This window comes from Cebus imitator, unplaced genomic scaffold (assembly GCF_001604975.1).
Source record: "Cebus imitator isolate Cc_AM_T3 unplaced genomic scaffold, Cebus_imitator-1.0 Scaffold64, whole genome shotgun sequence".
Lineage (NCBI taxonomy): Eukaryota > Metazoa > Chordata > Mammalia > Primates > Cebidae > Cebus > Cebus imitator.
The window spans coordinates 316,110-327,797 of NW_016107379.1; the positions used below are offsets into that span (position 1 = coordinate 316,110).

General features: G+C 36.1%; 1 protein-coding gene across 5 annotated transcripts in view; it reads left to right on the forward strand.

Moving 5' to 3' along the window:
• The first annotated feature begins 327 nt into the window (after positions 1–327).
• FGF5 (fibroblast growth factor 5) overlaps positions 328–11,688 on the forward strand; it is a 22,149-nt gene continuing 10,788 nt past the window's right edge. For 2 of the 5 annotated variants that reach the window (XR_005200602.1, XM_037739146.1), the window contains exons 1-2: positions 328–998; positions 8,533–8,636. Coding sequence is in view for 4 of the 5 variants with exons in the window: in XM_037739146.1 (XP_037595074.1) it covers positions 644–998; positions 8,533–8,636 (459 nt within the window). In the remaining variant the exon portion in view is untranslated. Of the gene's footprint in view, positions 999–2,082; positions 2,389–8,532; positions 8,637–11,688 lie in introns of those variants that run through there. The other 3 variants (XM_017530195.2, XM_017530197.2, XM_017530198.2) reach the window with 3 other exon arrangements.

An 11,688-nucleotide genomic window follows, 5' to 3' on the forward strand; every position in this document is an offset into this window, starting at 1 on the left:
GGTTTACTGGCAAAGAGGAGAATCTGGAAATCGTGTAATAGGGTGGAAAGAGTGCGTCGACCAGTCGCAAGTGTGCGGTAGAGGTAGGAGAGGACGAGGACCCATTTCCACATTTCAACCCCCCGTTTCTGTCGCTGCCCCTGGAGGACTCCGCTGCTCAAGCAGAGCTGGTTTCTGCGCGGCTCTGGCCCTAGTCCGGGAAGCGGAGTGGCCGCGCTGCGCATGAGAACTGCTGGGGTGCGTGGCTCTGGTATAGGCGCACCCAGCGTCCGGGGCGCAGCTTCTCTCAGCCCAGCTTCTCCTCCCACTCACTCGCTCGGATCTCCTCCCTCCTTCACACCCCCCGCCCCCGGGACCGCGAGGCTCCCTCCCCGCACCGGCCGGTGAGTACACAAAGCCGCGGGTGAGGGGAAGCTTCGCAGGCGTGCACGGAGCAGTGAGATCACTGGCGTTATAAATATCCCTGTGCCAGCGCGGAGATCCGCTCGGGGGCCTCTCTCTCCCCCTCTCCCCTTCTCATCCCCGAGGCTATGTCCACCCGGTGCGGCGAGGCGGGCAGCGCCAGAGGCACGCAGCCGCACAGGGGCTACAGAGCCCAGAATCAGCCCTGCAAGATGCACTTAGGACCCCCGCGGCTGGAAGAATGAGCTTGTCCTCCCTTCTCCTCCTCTTCTTCAGCCACCTGATCCTCAGCGCCTGGGCTCAAGGGGAGAAGCGCCTTGCCCCCAAAGGGCAATCCGGACCCGCTGCCAATGATAGGAACCCTAGAGGCTCCAGCAGCAGACAGAGCGGCAGTAGCGCTATGTCTTCCTCTTCTGCCTCCTCCTCCCCCGCAGCTTCTCTGGGCAGCCAAGGAAGTGGCTTGGAGCAGAGCAGTTTCCAGTGGAGCCCCTCGGGGCGCCGGACCGGCAGCCTCTACTGCAGAGTGGGCATCGGTTTCCATCTGCAGATCTACCCGGATGGCAAAGTCAATGGCTCCCACGAAGCCAATATGTTAAGTAAGTTACTCGCTCTCCTACAAACCCTGTCCTAGGCGGGCGGCGGAAGATTCCGGAGGGACAGCAGGTATTCCCCGGGCCACAGGCGCACCTTCCTGAGCCCGTGTCACTGGGACTAGCTGATACTCAGAAACAGCCGGGCAGGTTGGGTGGAGATGCACCTATATGGTGTGCGCACACGCACCCCTCTCCTGTGCATGAGGAATGGCGATTTCTGAGGTGTGTGTTACCTAGAGGCTGGTGCCCAGACGGGTACCTTGTTTCCAGTTTGCCCTAGCCTCAAAGACGAATCTCCAGCCATGAGGGAAGAGAACAAACAATCTCATTCCTTCTCGTTCAGTTTGTTTACCTTCTGCTTATGAACTAGCCTGGCATTTTTAATTAGGCATTAAAGTGCAGCCCTTCTCCATATCCATAACTGAAGTTATTTTTTAAAAAGAAGAATCAAATCTTAAATACTTCCCTCTTCCAACTGCTACCATAAACGTCAAATTAATATTATATATATATGCATATACATATATATGTTTATGTATACAATGCATACACATAGGTATATATAGACACAAAATATAGATAGATAGATAGATAGATAGATAGACAGATAGATAATTAGGGGACATCAGACATTTCTGCTTGGAAGAAGATTGTGCTCTGGAAAACTGGACACGTTTAGAGAGGGAGACGTGATAAACATTGTAATTACTAACTCCAGAGTTGGATTTAGAAACGTTTAGTATCTTGAGACCATGACTACACCTTCTTAGGAGAGTGGCCAGCCTTTGATACCCTAGAACAGTGAGGGGAACGTTTCTTATTTTAGAAGAAGCACAGAGGTTAAATTTGGTTTGGGTGTAAATTTTGTAGGACTTTTTATAAACAAAGTTTTACATTTTCCCTCTGAGTTTTCTCTTTTAGCAGGAGCTCTGTTCTCCTTTCTCATCTTCTCTTCCCTTCCACCCCATCTGTGTTTCCAGACCATCGCAGTCACTCCTCTGGTTTCCCTTCACTGCCTCTAGGCAGCTGGGGGCAGAGATGGTTTGGGACTGTGTGTAGGACTAGAGGGATCTCTGTGGGGCTTTTGCTCAGTAGGTCCAGATCCCTCTTCCAGCACGGGTTGGTCAGCCAGGCAGAGCCCCAGCCAGGGCCTGTCAGGTACCCAGGGAGGGCGGAAATGTAGCCAGGAGACAGCAGTGCGCATAGTCACCTGTCTTTCAATGTCAGCCTGGTTGCTCCTAGATGTACCTACCTTGCTCCATCTCAGACCAACGACTCCGCGGGCCTTTGGGCTTCTTCTTTCACGGGCTCTAAGAGGAGCCTGGACGCCACCGGCAGGCTGAAATTTTGGCAGCCAGCAGTCTCCGGAGCGGGATCGGAGCTGCACAAGTGGGTTAGGTGGTAGGTTGGCAAGCCTCCTCCCGCGAGTTAAGGGGGCCTCGTGTGGAAGTCCTGATGGTTCATGCTGAGAGAGGAACAGGTCTATGCCCGCCCCCTGCGCCTGTCTAGTCTATTTGGTGGCGCTGATTCAGCAGCCTGCGGCGCACGTGGTGAGGGAGACTGGAGCGGCCCGTTGGAGACAGCGCTCCCCAGTGAGTCCCAGGGCCTCCCTCAGGCTCCCAAGAGGAAACTATGTCCATATTTTAGAGTTTATTTCATTCATCAAATAACTTATTTTGGGAGTGGATAAAGTTCAAAATCTATTGGGGTGAAGGAGAATTTTCTGAGATTTGAGAAGTAACCAGTAACGTCTGTTTCCATTCGTCCTTCTCATTTTGTCTCAACCATCTCTTGACTCCATTAGCCATCACAGCTTATTCTTCACTTCAGTCAACCTTTCCTTCTCTCTCCCAAGAAACCTTTCTTTCTTTCGTTATTCCTGTAATTTATCCAGGAATCAGCAGCAACAGAGGATAACTTCTGTGAGCTCAAGGGAGATCCCAAACTAGCAGGCAGCAAGAGGCAGGTTGGAGCCCAGGGAGCTCAGAGAATGCCTCTGGGGAGGGTTTAGTTGTAATGGAGATCTCGGAAAGCAAGGCTCATTCCCAGGATATTAATCGTCTTCTCTAGGAAGACACTGTAAGAGACAAAGATAGTTTTACAGCTTAGGCCTTGCTAGAGCGGATGTTGTAGAAAAGCAAAGGGAGGAAAATAAGAGCACATCAAAAAGGATACATCCAGCTAAACCAGACATTTACAAATACCCAGTATGTAAAATGTACATTTTCTTTTAAAATCCATGTTGAAAGCTATCTACAAGAGAACAGGGATGTTTCCCAAAACTGTGCCGAAATAAAACTTAGACTTTTTCCTAATTTTTTCCTCTTTACAGTAACCTTTCAGAGTTTAGTTTCTGTGTCTTTCACATGACTTGCTTTCATTCACATATTGATTCATTCATTCATGTACCCAATATAAGACACCTATCTCATTAAGCATGATATTTTGGTTACTTTTGTGTTGTTTGTCTTCCATAGAGTTCCCCCCCCCAGAAGAAAGCATAACAAATATTTAAATCATAGTGATTTTCTGCTTTGTGATGTCTGGAGTGTCTAATACTAACTACTTCATAAAATTTTTACTACCATTGATCAATGAAGAATTTGCATGTAATTTGTGAATTTAACATGGATCTCTGCCATTACCTAGCTGTAAAAGAGAAACAGAAGCTTGCTAATTATAACTGGTCATTTACCTCTTTGAATGCAGCACTTGATGTTTCCTGACATTCCTGTTAACTAGGGTGTTGGCCATGACCTTTCTTAGAGTATGTGAAGAAGTGTGTTTAAATCTCAAAGAGGCTGAGAGGGCCGGATCAAGTTGTATCCACAGAGGATACATCAGTTTGATCTCATCATCTAATTCTACTGTCTGTGAGGTAGCAATGATAGAAAACATATTCCTTTTGTTACAAGCCTGATACTTCAGAAAAGTCAAATCTTTGCCATGAAACTTCATTCTAACAAGTTATTTTAAACCTAATAACATTCTGTAGTATTTGTCTTATAGACAGATAAACATATGTGTTTCACAACTATTATTTGACAGTAAACTTTTATGTCTATATTTTTGCAAATTGCAAATATTTTTTGGTTTCCTCATCAGAAGTACATTCTGGCCATGGACTTTCAAACATACTTTGTTTAGTTTACATGAACCAATTAATATATTCTTAGCTTCTCTTATACAATAGTTATCCCAAGTTTTGAAGACAGAAAATGAAATCAAGCTCATTGTATATAAATCCTTATTATGAGGAAACATGTGGAAAGATGAAGAAAGATGAACAAGACAAGATAGATGACCCAACTATTGCATGGAAACAAAGGGTTTGCTTTGTTTATATATGTCTTCAAGTTTAGTTTCAATACAGTGCTTCTGTTTACTTATCTTGGGCCACTGAATAATAGGTAATCAAGTAATTGTCAATTTAGGGAAGAAAAGTTTAAGGCTGTGGCTACACAAACTCAATGCGATTACATGAAATATGAAAATTCCAAGCACATATTTTGGCTGATAGAATCGCCAATGTTACTGCTTTTTTAAAAAATCTAAATTCACTACCAATTTTGGTGTCATGTGGAATCATTAGACAGTCCCCCAAGCCTAAATAAATCAGAATCTGTATCTACTATGTAGAAAAAAGTCAAGTGGAAACTTTCTGTTACTAATTTAATCAGTGAAGGCTGCTAAACTGAATATTTCAAGATTCAGATTTGGTAACTTGGCACAGCATATCTGTTACTTTGTGGATGCAAGTAGAGAAACTCCAGTTTTAAAATATTTTTCTCTGGGGATTTTCAGATGGGTTGTTGAAAGTTTCTGAATACATGGGATATCTATGCTTTTCTATATTTTATTCATAACAAAAGAGAGAAAAAGGAAAAATTTGTATAATTATACCAACCACTATCAATAGAGCCCGATTATATTAAAACATCTGCAGAGGACTAAGTCAAAAATCTAGAAAATTTTTTTTTTTCAGAAGTAAACTTACTTCGTAATGCATAAGTGGAATAGACTGTGTGTGTAAACTGAGAGACCAAGAAATTCTCGCCTTCTTCAGCCTAGGTGCCAATGCTGAAATCCCACAAAGAGAGAATAATTCCTTCTCTTAAGCATTCTCCTCTTCTTTTGACCCTCTTAAATGGGAACACCTTAAGAAAAAAGCACAGGTTCACTAGCACTTTGATGTGAATTAATTCACACTGAACCACCCCCACCCATGGCTTCTAAAGCAGGAAAAGGCCGTAGTATCAGGAGAGTACTAAGACACCTGTCCATACTTGTGTATACATGGGGTGTCCTGACAAGAGAAAAAAGGTAGTGAGAGAATCAAAGAAGACAGTCAAATTTAGCAAACAGTCATGGACTATCTACCATCTATGAGACAAGCTTGGCCTTCCACAATTTTGCTTAGAGATACTGTCTTGGCATTCATAAGGAAAATTGTTAAGTTTTTGTCAAATTTAATATGTCTGACTACCAATGATAAAGGTCAGAAAATTACTGAAATTAAAAAAAAAATAGTGTCAAAGAAATGTTTTCTGAAATTTGTATATGTGTGATTTAATGTATATGGGTTTAAAAAATTATGTAGAATTCCTAAATGAGTTACTGAGATTTGTCATAGTAAAATCAATAGGCCTGTGATGTCTTGGGGAGGAGGGCAGGAAACTGAATCATGTGACTTGTTGAATCTGCTCCAGTGTTTTAAAAAACAAGACATTGTGAAATCACTGCTGACATTACTTTGGAAATTATGATCATAGAGTGTTCTTACTATTAGGTCATAATAATAGTAAGATTTAGAAGATCAATACCAAAGTTGCCTATGTGAAAAGTAATTCATCCATCCAATCTTATCTCTTACATCTCCTGCATTCCTTATAATAGTAAATAAAATGATATATGTAAAGCCTATTTTTAAGCTTTCAGTTAAAGATAATTTTCTTAAAATTATAAAATCCTTTAATTCTCAGGCAATATATCATTTTTATCCTGGAAAATTTAAGAAGAAACCATGCAATATGTAATCAAATAATAACACTTTTTCACATATATTATTTCATCTTCCCCATATTTAAAATTCATTACATGCAAATTGGACATAATATATACACACAAAATGTACACTGTATTGAAATACAAGTTAAATGATTCTAAGTGGATCTTTCTTTAAAAAGAGAATAAGTTAGTTATCAGAAACTATTTATTTAAGCAAAGCAGTATTATTTCTATTAAAACAAATATTTATAAAGCCTTTTTATCTCAACATCTTCAAAGTTAGCATACAAACACATACACTTATGAGACTTTAATATGTTATTCTACCATATATTTTTCATTAATATACAATATATCTCACGTTCAAAACCAGAAAAATTTCCAGGGAATGGAATTAAAAGCCTCTGACAATCTAGCACCATTAGTAACTTGGAGGAAATATACAACCAAATCTCTCCTCTACCAACTCCATGTTGTCCCTTTTGTATCTATCATTTCACACATATACAATTTCTCACTTTCTTTCTCATTTTTGAATGCACATGTTTACATAAATATTTACAATCACATCCCCCATCTCCCAAATATCTAAAAGCATTGATGCTATTCTCAGTATCATCCTGTAATTGTGATAGAAATTTAACATTTTATCAGCATTCCAGTCACCCTTTAGTAATAATATTACTATAACATGTTACATCTGTGTAGAGTATTTAACTTTACAAAGCACTTGGTATGCTTTGTTAATATTTGATAAAATGATAATGCTTCTAAACCTTTGGATGTGTATCATGCTCAAATAATGTTCATAGTAAATTCTATAATAAATAGCATTTGAAAAACATTTTGAAGGAAAGGATTTATAAGACAGTAGTGTTTTTTGTTTGTTTGTTTTTTAGCAGTTTACTCCTAAAAGCAAAAGTAGTTTCCAATAGTTTTTAGTTTTTGTTTTTCAATTTAAAGAAACATCTATTAATGAATGAGTACCTGAAGTTTCCCTAAGGTATGTTTTATTTACTATGGGCTGAAAACATTTTTTTTTAAAGTTGTTCAGTTATCCCCTTTTTCAAATAAATTTTCTGATCAAGTTTTTTAAGAAACCAAGTTGAATAAATAAACAGCAATGCTTGCTACAATTACAGATGTTAGCTCACATTGCACAATATAAGTGCTCAATCAAGTTGCTCACATATATTTATAAAATATTTTTTGTTTTTGGTAAGCAGAATAGTTTTATATGTACCTCAAATACTGTAGGGAGAAACTTCTATTTCAAGAAAATATGATGAATTTCTCTATTTGGCAGAGTCCTATTGAGATATCCTAATTTGTATATATGCTCAGTATATTATAGATCGAAGTATTGAGATGTTCTTTTCTCCTTCCCCCCTTCTTTATTTCCTTCTTATCTTCCTTCCTTCCTTTCCTTTTTAAAACTAGAGATGAGGTGTCACTATTTCGACCAGATGGTCTTGAACTCCTGGCATCAGGCAATCCTTCAGCTTCAGACTCCTAAAGTGCTGCAATTACAGGTGTGAGCTACTGCACCTGGCTTCCCTTTTTCCTTTCTAAAACAAGTCCCTTTTTAGGTCTATTGAACTAAAAACCTCTTTAAAAAAAATTTGAAATAGACAACAAATAAAAAACATTATGTTCTTTTCATGTTCATATAACATACATACATTTGTGTTAAATAAGCAAGCTTTCTAATTATATGCAGACTATGAGTTTTATCTTATTGAAATACTCTATGAACTGTGGTGTATAATTCTCTTGATCCAGTGGATGTGAACTTTGAAATTACTGTAGAAGACAGAGAGACATTGACTTCATAATGCTAACTATAAAATACAAAATATAAACAATAATGTAATAAACTATCTAATTAATTTTTTTCCAGGAAATGATTTAAAATGCAAGATTTATCAAAGCATAATCTATTAAACATTTAATTAAACCAATAATTTCAAGTTATTTATAATGCTTTCAGTATTTTATATGCAGTCTTTAAATGTAGTCACTAAAAGACTGAGTATGGTATATGTTTATTTGTTACTACCATTAAAACCATGATGATTAGAGCAGAGAAATTTATTTAAGGTAAATAAGTATTATTTTCCAGGCTTTCAAATGGTTATACTAGTCTTGAGCACGAAATTTATGTGCTTTAATATTCAAAGTGGTGTACTATCTTTGATGAAGAAACAATGGATGAGAATTATTAACATTTTTTAATGTCTTCTCAGTTCCCTTAAAATCTTAGAAAATCTCAGCTCACTGTTTACTAAAAGCAAATTATTTGTCCAAAAAATTATGATGAGGTAGAATTAAATTTTTAAATCTCGAAATTATCTTGAATCCTAGGTTTATTTTTGTACACAGTGAATGTCATGAAAAATAAGGATGTTAAATACAAAGTTCTTTTTTTAAATCACAATAATAAAGAATGAAAAGAATCTATGTAGAAATTTAATTCTTCACAATAATATAAAGAAGAGTCTGTTTTATTTTGGGATTTCTGTCATCCTAGGTATTTTGGAAATATTTGCTGTGTCTCAGGGGATTGTAGGAATACGAGGAGTTTTCAGCAACAAATTTTTAGCGATGTCAAAAAAAGGAAAACTCCATGCAAGTGTAAGTAGAACCACTTTATATTTGTTAAAGGTGCTATAAAGATTTCACATTTGTAAAACAGAAAAAGTAATTTTCCAAATTAGTAGGTAAGACAATTTGCCCAAAGAACTTATTTTTTTTTTAAAGTATATGTACATTTAACCAAGAGAATTTTGTGTGCTTCTAGAAGTAATCATTTAAATATTTGCTTGAAAAGATATTACAGAGTCTACAAAAAGTTTAAGCATAGGTGTATTTGGAAATAGCATTCTCAAAGGGGTAGCCATCCATTTATTTCTTAGAAGCAGCCCACGTAAGAAGAAATATTATGGCAACAATATATTTCATAACATATAAGTTTATAGCGATTGTGCATTTGCTTAGTAGATGAAGTTATTAATTTTACAAGCTACTCATAATACCAAAAATTGGGTCTCAGTAATGTAAAATATTTTCAAATTAACAAGTAGGGAGAGAAGAAACCAATAATTAGAAGACTCTGACTTTCATAGATAAATTTTATTTGATTAATTTGAAGAATTTTTATCTCGTATTTTTGTCACATCAAAAATAACTTAATACTATGAAAACTAATTTTGCATTCTCAAAAATTTATTTAGATCAGTTTTACGTATTGTAATCAATTTACAAATTATTTATTTGCTTTGTTATGCAAGTTCCCATTACCTGGGAAGTAGTAAAACGTATTAAAGATAATAAAGTACGTTCAGCTTAGTTTTCCCACTTTAGATTCTATTTGTATTAGTATATATGCACCACACTTAAAGGTGCTTTATGCTTTTTCTGTGATATACTCATTTTCTTCACATTAAAATATTTTAAAAGCAATTATTCTTTGAAGTTAGTCCTTTAATCCTTATTCCTTTTAGTATTAAATAAATTATTGGAATATCACATTTTCAATTTTCAAAGTTATAGAAAGTTTTGATAGCTATCAATTGAAACTTACTATTTATAATTTTATTTCATAGATCTTTAAAAAAATTCAGTGAGAATACCACTTGGTTTAATATGTAAGACTTTTATAATTTTACTTGTCTTAACATCTAAAGGTGGTTTGTTAATATCTTTTGGAAGAGACAGAATTTGAGCAATTTCTATAGTTATTTGAGGATTCAATGAGATAATGCATGCAATGTGCTTAGAATACTATTTGGTGTATTATAAGTGCTCAATAAATATTGCCCATTATTATAGAGTAACAATCTGAATATAATAAACTACTAAAAATCTCAGTTTAATAACATGAATAGAAATCCTTTGTTAAACTCTGAAATCACCCATTGCAAGAACTGTTAAACAATTTACCTATTTCATTTTTTGAGCTGGTTACTATATTCTATCAAGCTATAACATAGTATTCATAAAGACATTTTTTAGATTTTTTTCATTTATTTAAGGGACAAAGATTCTGCATCACTGTGAAAAAGTAGGGTATTTAATTTTTTAAATTTATTTTTTATTTCAATAGGCTTTTAAGGAGTAGGTGGTATTTGGTTATATGAGAAAGTTCTTTAGTAGTGATTTCTGAGATTTTGGTGCACCCATCACCTGAGTAATGTGTACTGTACCCCATGTGTAGTCTTTTATCCCCACCCACTCCCTCTTTACCCCTGAGTGTCCAAAGTCCAATGTATCATTCTCAGGGCATTTAATTTTATTTAAAAATATTATATAAAATCCACATACAGAATGGAAAACAATGATTACACACATCTGAACAAAATAACTTTTCCTCAGTCTACTTAAAGTTTATGAAATATTAAAACACCTTCAAAATCTAACCATCATAATAATATACTAGGCATGCAAAGAAACTTTCTCTTGCTGGTTTGTTTTGGGTAAAAATCTTAACTTTCAAAATATTCTGATTTATGCCCTAGTACATGCAAAAAATAGTCCACACTTGGAACAGCTTAAGGATAATTGCCAAAGAAAGTAACGTATTACAAATGGAAGCCAATTAGAAAGGTCAAACTAAGGGGTTAAGATACGTGATTCCTCTGTCAAATGCAAGTAACACATTTCTAGAAATTTGACCCAAATGTCTAAAGATGGCTGGTTGAAATAATGCAGATAATGCAAAAGCAGCATCTGTTATTCTTTCTCATCTTGGCAGGCTAGAGTTATTTCATAGAATAATGACTTTCAAACAGTACAAAGCAAGTCTTGCTCTTGTCACTCACTGAAGCTCTTTGATATAAAAGTCATTCTGATGACTTTGAGCTGAATTGTAGATAAAAATATTAAGCCCTATGATTATGCAGATTCTTTTTAAACCAATTATCCAAGCTCACTTTCTCTTATCTGAGCTTTTATTAGCACTTTTCCTCTAGGTGAAAACCTAATTAAATTATAAAGTGATTTATTTTTTAAAGATGTTGAATTTAGAAATACTATTAATGCTAGCAATTATCAGTTTTATGCTCAGTTGGTTTCTTTCCTGTTTTCAGATTCTAGTTAAATGTGTTGGGAAATTGCTCTTGTAACTCTAAATATGACTATTTGATTTAGTTAACAATTCCGATATTTAAAACTTTACATCATCCCCCAAAAAGGTTAAAAACTCATAGAATTTTAGGATTAGACTTGTAATTGATGAGTTGCTTTAAATTAATAATTTTGCAGAGGCACTTAAAGAGTACCTTTAGGGTTCTATCTACAAAGCAAAGGTGAACTAAAAATATAAAATATTAATAGAATTCTGGGAAATGTAATCCCCCACTGTACTGAGAAATATTCATGGATACTTGTAGATATTCAACTCAGTTTTTGTAGTAATAATCAAAGTATTAAAAATTAGTTACTAGGCAGAGATAATGTACTTTCCTAGTTCTCTAAAAGCTCTTTCACTCACTTTATCTCATGAGATAATAAGGTAATGAAAGAGTCTCATAGATGTTAAATTATTTTCCCAAGGTTACACAGTTAACAAGTGATTGAACCAGAACTATATCCTCTTAAAATTTTCTCTTTCTCTTTAAATGCCATAGTGCTTGGTAGATAAAAGTTAGCCTGAAAGAGGATATTATGTTTTGTTGAGAAACAATTA